This window comes from Centroberyx affinis, unplaced genomic scaffold (assembly GCF_046629955.1).
Source record: "Centroberyx affinis isolate AG114_WGS23_722 - 3 ecotype Tasmania unplaced genomic scaffold, CSIRO-AGI_Caff_v1 ptg003784l_1, whole genome shotgun sequence".
Classification (NCBI taxonomy): Eukaryota; Metazoa; Chordata; class Actinopteri; order Beryciformes; family Berycidae; genus Centroberyx; species Centroberyx affinis.
Genome location: NW_027281654.1, coordinates 268,483 through 285,819, shown reverse-complemented (window position 1 = coordinate 285,819; position 17,337 = coordinate 268,483). Strand labels below are relative to the sequence as shown.

Genomic DNA, 17,337 nt, shown 5'->3' with positions numbered 1-17,337 from the left:
ATGCTGTGTGTTAATTAGGCTCATTAACTATTCAGGCAGCAGAGAAACGGGAGGAAAGTTTGCAGAAGTAGATGCTGCTGTTTTGTGTGGAGCCAGCGTGACAGGCAGCCAGTCAGGAGCCTGTTTGATACAACCATTGTTGTGGTTTGAATGGATTTACTCAGGGTCAGACAGTGGTCAGCAGGGACAAAGTTTGAGAAAAGGCAAAGCCAAAGACTGTAGATAACTGAGCCATTCAAAAGTTACCATTATAGTCTGAAAAAGTTACCGGCCGGTATGGCGGGTGACCCTAAATTATTAATTGGAGAAAGACCGGTTTTACCACCATTTGCCGCTTGGCAGGTGTTTATTTCCCTGCCCTATTTCTGTACTTGTGTCTGATTGTGTATTACTCATTCACACATTTTTGCTCTCTTTCTCCCTTTCTAGCGTATGAGGACAGAGAGAGACTCACTGAAAGAGACTATTGAGGAGCTGCATTGTGTCCAGGCCCAAGAGGGACAGCTCACCTCAGGTAAAATGAATAAATGGTAAAATAAATTAAAAAGAGAACTAGTAGTCCCCATGTCTTTGTGTAACTGTTGTACTTGGTGAATCAAGGCAATCTGACTAAAAAAGAATGTTTTATGAAATAACAAATTAATATTTTAAGAGAAGGGACTCATCATACTTGTCAGAGTACAATGACTAAATATGAATGATGGGCTTTTTCAAGGCTAAATTCCAGTTTTGAATACACACTTATCTGCTATCTAGAAGCTAGAGTACCTGCATAGTTTTGTTTCCCCTTTACTAACAATACTATCTCTTGGTCCAGGTCTGTTCCCATTGGCCAGCAACGAGGGCTCTGATTCGCTCGCTGCTGAGATCACCACCCCAGAGATTCGGTATGACTTTTGAACCCCACTTTTTGCTTCAAAACGTGCTTGACAGGGCAAGAAAGGGAATAGCAAAGAATAATAAAAAAAAAAACGAGAGGAGAGGTGTGGGTTTGTTTGTGTGTGTTTGGACATTCATAGGCTATTTTGTGTTCTGTGTGTTTTGTGCTCCATAAAGACCTTTGTTGACATGCTTATACAAAAGAAATCTAATTCAGAAGATAGTTTTTGATACAGTATTTCATGAAAACATCACATCAGAGAAGGGAAAGATTTGAAAGCTGCTTAAAACGGCTGTTGGGGCTGATTCTAAAAGTTTATGTTTTCAAAGCTTCACTCCCTTAAATTCAGTCGGGCCCCGTTCTTCACCTTTGACCTTACATTGGTCTGTTTGGCACTGACCTTTTTTGTGTGTGTGCGAGTGTGTGTGTGTGTGTTATTGTTCTCCATGTAGCCAGATAGCCTCTAGGCTTTTCCTGTTGTTGCTCCCTCCACCGTTTTAAGGCAGATGAGCCGGGCCTGAAAAGCGAGCTGTGTATGTATAGTGAGTTATGTAATGGTTAGACTCCAGATGCGTGAGTTACATCAGCCGGGCTGCTGCTTTCCAAGAGGGCTGGTTTTCCTGCTGGCAGCGCAGCCTGCCGGGCCTGCTAGTGGCCGTGGTTTGATTAGGTCAGGGAATGTTTTTTACAAAAGCATGACAGCTTTTTCAACCCTAGTGAACCTAGAAAGTTTTTCTGAGATGACTGCCAGCTTGGCACTGCAGTATATTGTTTTCTGAATCCCAGACTACCAAATGGGGATAATGAGAAGAAAAAAACATGGCGATATGGATATAAGTTATTTTATCAAAATCAGGCTAGTTTTACTGAGCTCACCATCTCATGTTCTCACTTGCTCACACACTTGATATTGAGGCTGAGGTTAGGATTAATCTGAGGTTATTTTATCACAGGAGGTGGAGAAATTAAAAGAAGTAAGAGTGTACAAGAGAGATGTTTTGTGTGAGAAAGATATATTGATCGTTGGTCATCTTGTTGACTTGTTACTAATTTCAGTAAGCTTTTCTGAGTCCTGAAGTGATAACAGAGTGAAAAGGCCAGCATATGTTGTGCATTTTCCCTGGATCCAACCTGTTGCCTATACAAGGAGCCTCTGTATGAGGGATTAGTTCTTGTCTGCCAGTTTTCTCATTATAACAGGAGCCACAGCTGGAAACACTGTTATTCTCAATCTATGCCAGAGCGGGAATCAAAGCTCTAACTCTGACGGTGTTGGTGCGATAGTTTACCTAATGAGCTACACAGGACCCTCTACTGAAGTCTTGCTTTGCCTTTCTTAGCCTAGCCCGTCTTAGTCAGCAGCTGTGAATCTGGTATGTCTGGAAACATTTAGTCAGTTCTCCAGTTGGCAAGGAGTCAGCAGCCACACCTAGAAAAAAACAGGACTCAAAAGACAGACTGTACTAAACGCTATCAGAAAAACAGATCATGTCTTATCTATTTGATAGGTAGATGGACACATAGATGGATGAATAGGTAAAGTATCTTAAGTATTTAAACAGAGAGGCAAAGCTATTCATAAACTTGAATAAGAAAAAACATGAAGCAGACGGACCTATGAGACAAACCCCTTATCAACACTTGGGTCAACCTGACAGACTGAGTTTCAAACAGCATCTCACTGGCTGACTGACTGACTTGCAGGTTGACTGTCAGACATTTTCCACAATACTGGTGCTGTCAGATTTAGGCGTTTACTGAGTACAGTTTTTTAGTGCAAGCTGGGTGCACTCTACCAGTTTCCACAGGCATTCTATCAAATTAGTATACTGAATAGAACTATACTGCTTAATGAAGTCTGTGTATTCTCAACCCTTTTTATACTTGGTGTACATTTAATAATGCCAATTAATTAATGACTTACTGTTAATGACTACTGTGGAGATATGTGCACTTAAAATATTCTATGAAATGAAGTGAAATATCACATTTAACCTGCTGCTGTCCCATGTCGTTTTGTAGAGAACATCTGATTCGTCTTCAGCATGAGAACAAGATGCTGAAGCTGGCCCAGGAGGGATCGGACAATGAGAAGATCGCTCTGCTGCAGAGTCTACTGGAGGATGCCAACTGCAGAAAGAATGAACTGGAGACGGAAAACAGGTCAGAGAGCATGGAGACACACACAGAAACGCACACAGACTGTCAGGGTGGTAACAGCAGAAAAAAAAACTAATTTGAAGGTGATAATGAGTACATACATTGGGCAGGACTGTCTAAACAGAGGGCCAAGGGTCAAATTGTTAGCGTCTACATTCAATTTTTTTTTCTCAGTAGCACCCAAGGTCTTATTAAATTGCTTCAAAATGTAACAAATTAAAATATTTTACTACCTGGAATCCTTGGGATTGTTAAATAAATTCTAAATGAGAGCCACATTTTGCTTGTGGCCTGATTTTGGTTTCCTGTTTGGAAGCTTGGAGCAATTTATTTCCCCCTCCAGGATTTTGTTTGTCAATCCATGGATTTGAATCAATACCCATTCAGCCACAAGCTTGTTTCTCAAATGTTTCTAAAATTTGATCTACCACTACCCATGTTTCAGTATGCTGACTGCCTCATTAAAACTACGTTGTCAAACTGATGTTATGTGTGTTTCTTATTAAGGTTAATAAATCAGCGCCTGATGGAGGGACAGAGTCAGGTAGAGGAGCTACAGAAGAATCTTCAAGAACAGGGCTCCAAAGCAGATGATGTAAGTAGTACAACTACAACACCATATGTGAGGGTCTTGTATGGCTTTGTATTGTGTGCTGAACACTGATACTGGTTGAACTGTTGGCAACAACCACAGAAATTCAAATTCCGTTTTACATGTAGTTGGTGATGGTGAGTAAAGATAATCCTATTTGTAACCTTCTACAACAAGACTGCTACCATCTGGGGAAAAAAACAACTTCTGTCACCGTTTTGGCTCCAGATTCAAATATTTAATTTAAAATAAAAAAGTTAATGTTCCCGTCAACAAAAGCAGCTCACAAAAGTGCGAAGGCTAAATGAGTAACGCCTTCATTTGTTTATTCATTTATTTTTTTTGGTGCGTGCGTTCAGCTCTTGTCCTTGTGCATAGAAACAATTAAAATCACCTTTTATTTATAGTTGTCCATTTGTTGTGTGATGTGTAACTAACTCTTCCTAACACTAACCTTTTCTAACACCCATGTCATCCATGTTTGTGGTGGTCTTGTTTTTCTGTGTTTGTGTGTGTGTGGTTACATAATCTGTGTGTTGTAGCATTGGAAAGGTAGTAGTTTTCTATGGATGGCCACAAGCCTTGTTGGAATGCCTGATTGGAATGAGGGCCTTCATATCATCAGTGGCATTACAAGGAAGTAGTGATATTTGGGATTGCACCACCTTGAGTGCATCTCAAAGCTCAAAAAAATCACCCCACTACCTTTCCTCCGCTACCCCGTTTCCTCTGTGACCTGGAGATCGATGTTCAGGCTGCCATGTCACCTGCTGTCTAAATAGTGGAGACTGGGAGAGAAGCTACTTAAAACTTCTCCTTGTGTCTCGTCAGCGGTGGATACCAAGGAGTGTCTTCTACAGGAAGTAAATTACATTATTGTTTGACATGTGGCCAGCAAAAAATGTTGTGCTTGTTGGATGTGAAATGATAAAACCATAAATTTGGGTGATAATGATAAGAAAAGTGTCAATCAGTTACATGAAAATCAGCAACAGTAATTTATATTCATAGTACATATTGACATAATCAACTGGTGTGTCTTCTATGATGCTCTATGATTTCCTTGTCTCCTCTAAACTACTCCATGGTAAGGGACAAGTGGTATTTAGGAGGAGCAGTTGTCTAAAATGTTGTAACGGGTCTTAAGAAGGTGGTGTGTGTGTGTGAGAGAGCTTGCATGCATGTCCATCGCCATCTTCCATCAACTGCTGTGTGTCTTTGCTACATGATTAACCTGATTAACCTAAAAAATATAAACACTAAATGTTTTCTGTTTCCGGGGGTACCTGGTTCCATTCCTGCCAACCTGTACGCATTTTGCATACCATTAATAGTAAATCATTAGTATGGTGTTGACTATGAGTGTCCTTGCTCAAGCCACCAGAGCTGAGGTGCTGTCGTTAAAATATGTGGAAAATGCAGCGGGATGAACAGGCACAACACTTTTTTTTTATTGTATCCACACTTCATTTCATAGATAATGTATGAAAAACATATTAGTAAACAATAAAAAACATATTTCCTTAATGCATCATCACCCCTGATTTAATCTGAGCAATGAGAAACTTTGTGGTTTGCCACCTAATTCAGTTGTCATCAACTGTGTTCATTTGTACTTTGCGGTATCATTTAAGTCTTCCTTTTCTTTTCATTGGTATGTCTGAAGGTCTAACTGTACCACATCAGCATTTAAAAGAGAGTGATGCACCTGTTCATCTCAACCGGCTTGACATAGTTGGATTTTAGATCACAAACAAGGTGCATTAATTCCCACTGGAGTAATCCTGATTATCTCCAAAAGGGCAGTTTGTCTCCCAGTCAACCATTAACTCTCAGCCAAACATAACTAGTTGAGGTAGTCGGTGATTGAAGGAGCAGATGTGTCAGACTGCAGGTATAAAGATAGGGAAGAGACTCTACCGGTTTATACCATGGATGTGGTACTGAAAAATCGTCCATGGTTGGCAGGTGTGTGATTCCTTCCATTCAGTAAATCATTTGTTGTCCATTTTCTTTTCACTCGCTCCCACTATCAGACTATAGTAAGTATGACTTGCAGATCCCCAACAAACTCCCTCCTGTAGAGTTAGTACTTCCAAATGCTGATGTTGCTTTAGACTTAATGTTTGCAGTGGTTTTTTAGGCCTCCTGAAACACGTGTAGCAAAATGTAACAAACAAGCATATTGTAATAACTGTGCATAATATGAAGACTTTTTGATTTTGTTTTATGTTAGTTATATCATAAAAAAATGTACAGAATAGTGTAAGAACTCAAGACTATAATGTAATACGAAACCAAAATCTATCCGTCAAATTTATTTTGAGTGCCATATCTTATGGAAAAGATCAGATTATGGGCTAATGTTGAGAATACACACACAATATAAAATTCCAAAAAAGTGTCCTGTCTTGCCATTCTGCATATGGCTGCAATTCATCCAGTCTTGCAATTTTGTTCTTGACGTAACAAAAATGCCATAGGAGTCTATGGTCCCATTGGGGGGAAAACTGATGTTTTTTAATATTATTAACCAGAAATTTGCTCCTAACTTCATGTTATAACGTTATGAGTTGATTTTATTACATTATTTACCAAAAAATGTGCTACATTGTTGCTTTGCTAATTCATAAAATAATTATGGCCATTAATGTTGTAACGTGTTACATTATTTGCAAAGAGGTTCTTACATTGGTTTCAGAATTTCACTAACTTATGCACATTATTACAATTTGTGCAGTTGTTACGTTGAGTTGCTACACGTGGAATAATAAGTCCTTTTTCTCATACTAGTTGTCTCCTTCAAGATTCTCCAGTTATCTTTTCCCTATTAGAAATATTTAGAGTCATCTTTAATCAGTCCTGAGGCATCTTTTCCCCTCTACAGCTAGATCTTTTGTCCATGTAGAATCCCGAGGTCCCCGTTTCCTCCTGATTCCTCCTTGCTGTTACCTTCTGATTTAGAGCCAATCTGAGCATGAAATCCTGTTTCCAATACTCTGCAGATATCTGGTTTCACATGATTTTGCCGCATACCACATCTAATACCACAGAGGAGAGTGACACTGCCTAAGGATATCCCTTTATAGACTCTTAAAAAAAGATTATTTAGAACACTTCAAAAAAAAAAAAAAAAAACAAGTTTGTTTTTCATTCTATGGCTTGACTGCTTGTAAATTTTCTTCATGATAATCAAATCCGGAAAATCATTTTATCAACCACACAGTTTGGTTTTGAGGCATAAAATCATACATTAACACAGTTAGGTTTCTCTTGGTTATTTGTTTACAGTCATACCAGAACTTTGATTTAGTATTCTGCCAGTATGGTTCTGTATTGTAAACATTATCTGCTCTGTACTGCCCTCTGTTGGATGCCAAGGCAAATATGCAGGATTTTGTCAGATCGAGGTCCCCGTAATGAAACCCATGACAAAGCCTTTTGAACCTAAACGAATTGGATACTGTGCTTGAACTTCTCTCAACCATGTGAAAGTATTTGGTCATGATATGCTGTAGATGTTATGATGCTCAGTCCTTATCATCTTGGATAAGACTTAAACCTAATGTATTTGCCGTTAGCTGTCCACTTATCAAAGTAGAACTAATCACAAAATTGTCTTTTGTCGTGTCTTTCATTTGGCTGCCCGTATAAAGATGAACCATAGAGACAAAATTGCTGCTGTTCCAGTGTGGTGCAGTGCAGTATCAACTCCTGCATTAATCCAACAGAGTGGCCATTTGAATATTTCCAGGGCTTCTTTTGAAAACTCAGAGTAGATTGAATACGTTGTAAAAGTTAATGTTTATTTGTTTTTTTTCAGTCTGCTATTCTGAAGAAGAAATATGAAGACCACATGTAAGTTATCTTTTTTTTGATTAATGACTGTTTTAGTTTGCTGAAATTAGACTCAGAACTATGTTTTGCTTAGTCTGGATAACCTGAAAGCTGATTTGAAAAGATTTCAAATCTATGCTCATACTGAAATACTGACAAGCTTATAAACATGGGATATTGGACAGATTTAGGCCAGAAAGTGTTCTGTTGTCAATGCTTTGTTCTCTCTACCAGGGAGAAACTGCGCGAGTTGAATAACGAGCTGCTGAAGAAAAATGCTTTCATCGACGACATGGAGCCCAAATACAACGCTAGCTGTGAGTTCGGAGCCGCTGTTGAATTCTGTGAAGTGCAGTTGAAGCCTGTTGACCTCAGTCCTCCACTACTATCCATTGTTTTTGTTGTTGTTTTTTTAAATTTGAAATTATGTAACGCATGACATCACAATACAGAAATCACAGTATGGCACTGAGACACAGAATAATTTATCACTCTGTGCATAACCGAATAAAAACATAAAATGTGTGTGTGTGGTAGAACGTAAAAGAACATCACAATAAAAGAAAAATAAAATAAACTCTAAATCTTTTGTGTTCTTCCCACTCAGTCCAACGAGTGGAGGAGCTGGAGGAGGCCTTGAAGAAGAAAGACGATGACATGAAGCAGATGGAGGAGAGATATAAGAAATACCTGGAAAAAGCCAAGAGCGTGAGTTTATTATTCATTTTATTACCAAAGGTCCTACTGATAAACTACTATTGTAGACTGTTCTCTTGACTGTTGGTAGTTTCTCTAGGTGTAGGCCAACATAAACACCTGTGTGTTAAACTGTGTGTGTTCTCTTCAGGTGATCCGGACCCTGGACCCCAAGCAGAACCAGGGTTCAGGTCCAGAGGTTCAGGCCCTGAAGAACCAGCTGCAGGAGAAGGACAGGATGCTGCACTCACTGGAGGTAATCAATCTGCACTTCAGCTACCACTCGATCAATTAATTAATCAGTCATTTCATTGATCCATCAGTGAGTGGAGTGGGGCAAGCATGTAAAATCGTGACAAATCCAAATTCCTACAGAAGTAGCCACTGTGTAATACTATAATGTAGTTTAAAACAGTACTTTCAATTTTCATGGGTTTTACGTTGTTTCCTCCAAACAGAAAGAGATGGACAAGACGAAGAGCCAGAGAGACCACGAGGAGAAACTGATTGTGTCAGCCTGGTACAACATGGTAAGAAGGCCACACATAGTCTGAAACTAACCTTTTTTTTTTTTTTAAGTCATGGCACATATTAAGACACAGGGATGTGGGGCCAAGAAGGAAAAAAAAAAAAACGGGGAGAAACTCACAAGTGATGCACACATTCATCCCACATTTAATTGATTCCCTTGTAAAACCACTTTTAAAGATTAAAATCTAAACATCAACCCCTTTAATGAAATAAGTCATTATTACACAAACCAGCAGCCAACCCCAAGAGCAAAGCGCAACATTGTCTTTTAAAAAAATAGCTGGCTGTGCTGTCACAGAGATTGCAATCAGAGTGCGAAATTAACACCAGCTGCCATACAAATGTTGGTAAATTTTGTCTGTGGCTGGTAAGTTTGTCTGTTCCACCGGGCACTTTGGCTGATATCCAACCCTCAATTTGAGGTTCTGTTTTATTCTAAAAGCCTAGTTGGCCGTTAAAACAGTGAAAGTGGTTGGTAAATGTTGGGTCACATCAGCCACTGTTGCCAATGGACAAAAACGTTAGTTTCTGTTTGTTGCCTTGTTGCACTCTACTCATCTGCCTATATGCAGTGAGCTCACTAGCTAGTTGAAGTATTATTAGCAGGTTGATTGTAAGTAGTAAAACTTTGCTCACCTTACGTTCAAGCATCTGAGCCAAGGGCCAATCTAATTAATTACTATTAATGGAAAATGTTGATTTAGACCATTAGTTTGGATTCATTGGCCAGAAATTATTGAGATGTCAGTTTTTCCTCAGAGATTAAACATCTTTCTACATGTGAAAAAGGTAAAAAAAAAAAAGGTAAAAAATTAAATACATTTTAGTAGCATATTTTCTGATGTCACACATGATGTTACACACATAATTTATATTGAATTTAAGTACTTGAGGAAACTATACCAATATGATAACCCTATTTTTGCCTCGGCCCTATATTGTAGTCCTGCATCAATGTCTTTAATAAATTCAGCTTTCATAGATCATACATGAAGTCACTTCCACCACTAGAGGGCAGTGTAGACCATTTACTGATTCTCTGCTGACACTTCTGTGCCTGTGTTACTCTGTATGCCCTGAGTAATATTGGATGCAGAATAGTATCATTAGTATCATCAGTAATATTCTCCTGCTGACACTGTTTAACACTGAAGTTGTTGGCATCCTGGTGGCCCAGTCTTGTAATGTGGACTTCACATACAAGCCACAACTGCATGGTTTTTGAATTTCCGGCTCATATTGTGCTCTTGTATCTCCATTTACTCATTGTCCTGTAATACATACTGAAGGCTGGACTATCCATCCTCATCATTATTATTATTTCTTTCTGCCTGCCTTACACCTGGAAAGTTCTTGGGTGTGTGTATTTTTCCATTAAGCATCCTCTCCACCTGTTTCTCTTCCCAGGGAATGTCTCTGCAGAAGAAGGCGGCTGAAGACAGGCTGGCCAACACTGGTTCCGGTCAGTCCTTCCTGGCCCGGCAGAGACAGGCCACCAGCACACGCCGGTCCTACCCAGGCCACGTCCAGCCAGCTACCGCCAGGTAGACAGCACCAGGGCAGAAAAACACCACGCCAAACTACCTTACAATTCCCTTAAACCTAGATAGATGTGCCAGTTTTTTTTCTGAGGCACACTATTCCAATTCATTTCTAACGGAGGTTCCTGTTTTCCTTCATTCTGCCCATTGATTCCCTTTTTTTTGTCTTCTTGTGTCAGATCCTTGAGGTAGAGATGCCAAGGCTGCCCAAAACTTGAACCACTTTTATTCCTGACTAAGCATATTTCACCTCTGACTCCTCTGACGCCAGACTTCTACCCTTTCCGCACCCCAACCCATATCCGCTTTAGCTCCTACCCTCCTTTCCCAAACGCTAGACATAATTGGAAGGTCTGACTAACCACTCCAACCCTCTCCCGCCCCAACGCTGACTTCCCCGAACCTGTACGCTGTGACAAGCTCTTGCCACACTGTATCAGCATCCCCACAGGTGAGCGATCTGGACCCCGAGGCGGAGAAGAACGACAACACCCAATTTTCTGTTATCCTCTTGAAAACATACTGTCTTTTCTCGTTTTGAGAAACTTCTCTACCTGTTCATGCAGTATTTATGCACATCTCTACCTGTTATCCCGTTTGAGGTTCAGCTTGTTGTTTTGACTTGGAGTTTTTGAATTTCTGTCATGCGTCGTCTGTTTTAATTCTAGGATGTAGCTTTAAGCAGATGACAGCAATTTTTCATCATATATTTGTCGGGTCTTTTGAATTGTTGTGTACAAATGGAAGATATTTTCGGAAAGTTGCTCTTCTGCAGTGTCTTATGTCATAATGTCTTGTTCTGTGGAATGGGATCAGTAAGGAGCAACAAGTACAGAGGGGTGTAGGATGATGTATAGTAATAATCATGTGTGTTACTGTAAGTGTTCGGGTTTGCTTTGAATGTTTAATGGGTCGAATGATCTCTAATGGGCTTATATGATGTGGAAACCTACGGCTAAAGGCTTAGTTGGAAACACAATGCAGCAATAATTTTAAATTTTAGCATATTCCCAAGAAATCATTGAAATAACCGCTCAAGTCTTTGATGTGATAAAAGAGATGCAGTCCATAAAATGCACTGCAGAGTTTGGTAGATTGCGGCACAGATCAGTGTGATGTGTAACAAAGTAAACTGGTTTCAGTGATGTTTCTTGAAGAACGTTGAGCCATTGTGAAGCAAAGTGGGAAGTATGTTAAACGGATTCAAATAGCTTCAGCTTTACCAGCATTTATCAGGTTGTCTCAGACAGCATCTTACGTGCCATTAGTGTTGTATTTACATGTAATCACGATGTTTCATCAGTGTTGCCTTTGCAACACTGGAGGCTTCCCTCCTCACATTAGTTTGCTGCCTTTTTGATCAAGTTGATGTCCCTTAATACCAGTGAGTCAACGGGGGATGGATTGGATTCAATGTAGCATATTGACATGGACTTAATTTCCATATCATTTGAGGATCACCGTCTTTGCAAAAAATGTGTCTTTCAAGGTTTGTTGAAAGGTGATTGGATAAGCACTACACCTAGCTACATACAGAATAAGCGCTACATATTTTTTGATGTGTGTTATTTATCAGTGTTACTACTACTACCCACATCTTCTCCTCGTGTCTGTGTCACTAAATCCTAATGAATTTTAATAGGAATGCCTAACCATTCTCATTTTGTCTTTAATCCATTCTCTCCTCACCTCTCCATTGTTTTGCCTGGCACATCATGATTGACATTTTGGACCTGAAGAAGCCTTTATGTTAACCCTGCCGCTTTGCTGTGTGCCTGTCTAAATGAGGGCCTGGAGTACTGGACTGAAACATGCAGGCCCTGCTATCTGACTGGTGTCTCTCTCTCTCTCTCTCTCTCTCTCTCTCTCTCTCTCTCTCTCTCTCTCTCTCTCTCTCTCTCTCTCACTCTCTCTCCTCCCTCAACAGCAATGTCACTGCATGACTGGCACTCCAGTGAGCTGGCCAAGCCTGGTTTGGCCTGGCGTGGGTTGGACTGGGCCGGGCTTGGCCGGGCTGAGGCGCGCGATGCATGAACTACCTGCCTGCCTGCCGTTTGCATGACTTTGTATTGAGTTGAGCCTGCGAATAACCAACACACCACCAGCAGCATGAGCACTAACAACCCTCTGCAGCGTCATGTACTGTAACTTCCAGGCAAGCCTGAGGAGGGACGGAGGCTCCATTCAAAATGCAAACCTCCTCCAAAGACTCCTTTCTTCCCCTCCAACTCCTTTCTCCTCTTCAGCCTCCTTTCCTTTCAAATTCTCCTCTCCTCTCCTGTCCTCTCCTCTCTCTCACCCCCCCCCCCTCCTCCTCCTCCTCCTCCTCCCTTACTCTTCATGGACATGCCTGCTTGTGCTTCCACACCGCAACAAGTCCATCATGATTCAACCTAAGGCGCAGATTTGGAGGACAGAGGCAGAACTATCCCTATCAGTATAGTTGGCCTGTAATGATAAGTCAATCAATCAAACAGTTGATTAATTAATAGGCCTTTTTTTGTAGTATTTGTGCATAATTTGATGTTGGCTGGCTGTTTCAGGATACCTCAGTGACATATTTCCATGTATCTGTTCTTGGTTCAGAACAATGGTTGTAGGAGAGATGATCCATGAGAGAGAAATCTTTGGGAAGTGGAGTATATATATATGAGTTCTTCCGTTTTATTTGACAATGACTTAAGATCAAGCGATTGGCTATTTTCTTTATTATTATTTTATTTTTTAATTTTAAGTGTTGTTTTAGTTTATAATGTTTGTAGCTTGCAGACCAGTCTGCATAACAAGATGGAGTCAGCTCCCCTAAAAAAAGGTATATGGCTTTTCTCCTGTCTCTGTCACTGTGTCACCTTTTGAGAAGAGCACATGGCTGACAGGTAATGATTCTGCCTGACCGCTTCTCACCATGTTACCAGATAACATGTTAGAAGTGCTTTTACCTCAAGTATTAGTGAGTGTACAATGAGTTTAGGAGGAAAGGAGTTGCTCTCCTGTCTCCGAGGCTTTTGGACACCTTGCATGAGGAGCATAGGATGGCAAAATCAATGTCTTCTTAAAAAAAATTGAATAACATTGTTACAGGTCTGCTTTTATACAGGATAAAAGCCCCCATTAAGCCTACTTGAAAGTTTCCATGAAGATGTATTTTCTCATGTCAGAGTGTACCACCTATTTTTCGGTAAAATGTACATATAGTGTTACTGAGTTTAAATTTTGTTAAATTGGCTACATTATCTAATGGAGCCTAAAGCAAGAAGCACTGCTGAAAATTACACATTGGATTGGAAAAAAAACAAAAAATGAATGCATGACCTAATTGATGGAAATATTGTCTAAAGGATTAAAAAATACAAAACTATACATTACCCCACCTAGCCCGTACAGAGTATAGACACATGATCAAATGAAGCGGGCTAACCTGTTAACATATAGAAAGGGTAAATATTGTGAAAAGCCTGTGAATCCTGTTGATTACAGGTCAAACCCCCTCGTAACACATTCCAAAAGTTTTCATGCCGGGCGATTTGTAACAGCCCCGTGTTTGTGTTTGGGTGCTTTTGTTAATGCAAGTCAATGGGACAACTTCTGTGAAAATAACTTCCAAGTAGTTCTAGATTTATTCCTACCATTACTGCCGTTTATGGAAGAAGTTGGCTAGCTCGCGTAAATATTTGCATTTTTATGGCTAGTGCTTGTGAGGACGTGAGTTATATGAGAAACTAATGATAATGTCATGCATAGGAAAACCGTTAACTGTTATGGTATTGCTGGATGTTGTACATTTTCTGTACAGTTTATTTGTTTTGTACTTGCTATTTAAGTTTTACTGACAGTGCTCATTAAGATTATAAGAGACAGGTAGGAAAGACAAACTGAAATTAACACTGAAGTGACAATGATAAGTGCATATTATAGGCCTAAAGTCATGCACCGAGTTGAATGGAAGATATGGTTTAATATTATTGGTCAATTTGCAGTGCCTTTTTAAAAAAAAAACCTGATATTGAAAAAAGAAAGACATGATGGTTTTATTAGGAATAAAGGCAGTCATAGAAGAGTATATGTTGCCCCTTGAGGCCTATCTTATATTATTTAAAAAAAAATTATTTGCCATTTCAGATGAGCTTAATCCTCATCCATGTGATACATTTATTGACAAAGTCCTTATGTGTCTGTGCTAGACACATAAAATCTGTCCTATTTTAGATTTAGGTGGGCTTAATGAGGGCTTTATTCCTATTATTATATTTTTATAACCAATTTTACTCTCATAATTGTTATATTGTGTATTGGTTTAATTCATGCCATGCATTTTTGTTATTTTTTTGGCTTATTTATTCTTCTGCGGCTTGTACAGCAGTTTTGTAACATTGTTTTAAAGAGTGCTACATTATTATTATTATTATTATTATTAGTATTATTATTATCTCACCCCTTAAACTGTTACTGTGGATGTGGAGTTTTCATACTGGATCAAAATACTGTTACATGCCCGTATTATGCAACAAAAGGAGGATGAGGATGAAGATGATAATGCGGTGTTTGTCTTGTATGAAAGGAAAACTCGTCTCCATGTGGTGAAAATGACACAAAGGTTTTGTTAATGGTGCCAGTGCAGATCAATATAAATGAGAAAAATAGGGCAAATTTACCTCCGTCAGTCTTTTTAGGAAGATCATTTTCTTAAAAAAAAAAAAAAAAAAAAAGAGTCAAAACTTTTCCTGTAAGAAACTTGTCATGTCCAGTCTGAAAATTAATGTTCTATCATTAGCAAAAGAAGCACATTTTCCACTTTAACTAAAAATGAGAGTGAATTGATTCTGGACCCACTTGCAATAATCAAATTTTCACTGTTCTATTTGCATACAGTATATAATTGCATTGGAAAGATGTTTGGAAAACTCATCTCGACTAAACGAGGAGAAATCAGACTCCTTGTTTAGACAGAAAATATATAAAATCTGTGTCCCACAAGTGAAAATTAAAATAACATTTGAGTTTTCAGTATAAATGAGGTTGTTAGGTGTCTACTAACAACTCCAGGTGTCTACTTGGTTTCTGTCGGTAGTTGGGTTTTTGCATGTCTCTTACATGGAAAAAAAAAATCAAATAGCTAGTTTCTAAACCACCTGTCATTAACCTTTACCGTTTGAACTGTAAGTTAAGTCACACAGGACTCTCCTAACCGTCCATCCCCATAGGTCAAAGATTTGATAAGAGATCTGCATATGGAGCACACACACACACACACACACACACACACATACACATACACACACCCTGGTTGACCTGTTTTAATTTAACATCAGGGATGGTGGGGAGACACTGAAGCATTGTTTTTGAAATATTTCCTAAAAGAAAGCAGACACACGTCATAACTTCCTTTATCAGGAAGGATGTTGTCCCCTTTCATCCCCCATCAAATCAGCCACTGCACATTTGGCACTCATTTGTTGCTTATACATGTGTGTGTGTATATATATACTTGGCTTATTAGCTCCTTGAGGCAAATAATGAGAGACTATTAGAAGGGAGTTACAGTAACGTAACCATGGTCGGTATTGTCAGCAGCCCACTAGTTTGTGAATATAATTTCCAGTCCTTGTTAATGTCAAATTGTTCTCAATAAAGTTTGAATGTGGCTTTATAGAGACAATTTACAGCTTTGTACACTCACCAGACGACAAATCCTTAATTACCATCCCTGTTTGGAATTGCAAAATACCAGATGAAGATCACAATAACATTGCAAAGCTCATGCTAATACTTTACATATTGCTTTACACACATATAAGCCAAAATGAGTGCCCAGTAGCCCGGTGTTCCCTAGTGTTACTTGGCTGTTAGTCCCAGTGTGGGACAGTCAGACGTGTGTTAGAGAGAAAACAAACAACAAAAGGCTGTCAACATGTCAGAATCTGTCACACCACCTTGTAATGTTTGCTGTATTTTTTACTCATAGGAAAATCTTTAAACATTTAACTGAAGTAGCAAATAACCTTTCCATTTGCCAAGTTTTATATTGCTTGTATACAAATACTCTATGTACATAACTGTATGTGAGAGACAGTGGTAGAGGAACTTTCTGGCCATTGGAGAAGGAGAAAATAAAAGGTCTTGTTTAGAGTTAGATGGATTTCATATAGCATCTGTCCGTTCAGGACTTGTTGATAAAAATGTGCTTCCTACACTGCAAAACTTGGAAATTACATTGTAAATAAAGCTTGTATAAAACTCAGCATGCTTGTGTGTTTTTGTTTGTCATGATAGGATGAAATATATTAAACCATAGTTAGTGGTTTTTAATAGTTAGTTGGTTTTGTGGTGTTAGATGGTTAGTCTGTTTTGTGGGCCATGTAAAAACAAAAATATACACTACATTCAATCGTACCTCCTCTGGAAATAAATGAAAATAATAAAATTGTTGTAGTCATATCAAAGGGAAATCAGTCCATGGGTAGTAATTGTGGGAATAATAACTAAATTGGGGAAAATAAAAATAGTGAACCATGATAGTTTTTTTTGACAACTTCATTATGCCGTTTACCACACGCATTCACAGAATATTTTTGTATCTGTGGTTCCATGTGAACGCCCAAACTATTAACTCTCTATTTAAAATAGTTACACCTAAACTAAAACGGGGCTGTGGGACAAAAAAACGCATCTGCGACCTCAAATGTGACTGCCTCGTTTAGGGGATAACTTCATTATTTGCATGCTTTTTAAAAATAAATTGATTTAATTAAAATGTCACTGACCCTAATCCAGTTCCCATGGCCCTGCTGAGGAGATCCATCCAGAGATCCAGGGAGGGGAAGAAGGAGGGAGGGAGGGAGGGAGGGAGGGGCGCTTCTCTCTTCCCAAACCCAGCTGCAGCTTCTTTGTTCTGTACAGCGATGCAAGAGCTGTTGCTTTAGGAAGGAGAAACCATCAAATAGTGTGTATTTTCTGGGTGTCAGTGAATGTGTTTTCCTGTGTTTGTGTCTTTCTATGTGCACAAGTATTGGATGGCCTCTGTCTGTAGCTGTGCTCCCCTATAAAACCATAGAGCAGTAACTAGTGACACTAGTTGAAAACAAGTGAAAACAATGACATCA

At 39.2% G+C, this 17,337-nt stretch overlaps 1 protein-coding gene across 2 annotated transcripts in view; it reads left to right on the top strand.

Moving 5' to 3' along the window:
- The window catches only part of hook3 (hook microtubule-tethering protein 3), a 45,372-nt gene extending 28,897 nt beyond the window's left edge, over window positions 1-16,475 (top strand). The window contains exons 14-24 of one of the 2 annotated variants that reach the window (XM_071541087.1): window positions 430-514; window positions 818-887; window positions 2,903-3,043; window positions 3,548-3,635; window positions 7,456-7,490; window positions 7,704-7,786; window positions 8,077-8,177; window positions 8,317-8,421; window positions 8,624-8,695; window positions 10,104-10,240; window positions 12,165-16,475. In XM_071541087.1, the coding sequence (XP_071397188.1) occupies window positions 430-514; window positions 818-887; window positions 2,903-3,043; window positions 3,548-3,635; window positions 7,456-7,490; window positions 7,704-7,786; window positions 8,077-8,177; window positions 8,317-8,421; window positions 8,624-8,695; window positions 10,104-10,240; window positions 12,165-12,180 (933 nt within the window). In that variant the 3' untranslated portion in view covers window positions 12,181-16,475. Of the gene's footprint in view, window positions 1-429; window positions 515-817; window positions 888-2,902; window positions 3,044-3,547; window positions 3,636-7,455; window positions 7,491-7,703; window positions 7,787-8,076; window positions 8,178-8,316; window positions 8,422-8,623; window positions 8,696-10,103; window positions 12,131-12,164 lie in introns of those variants that run through there. The other variant, XM_071541089.1, reaches the window with a different exon arrangement.
- Window positions 16,476-17,337: the final 862 nt, after the last annotated feature.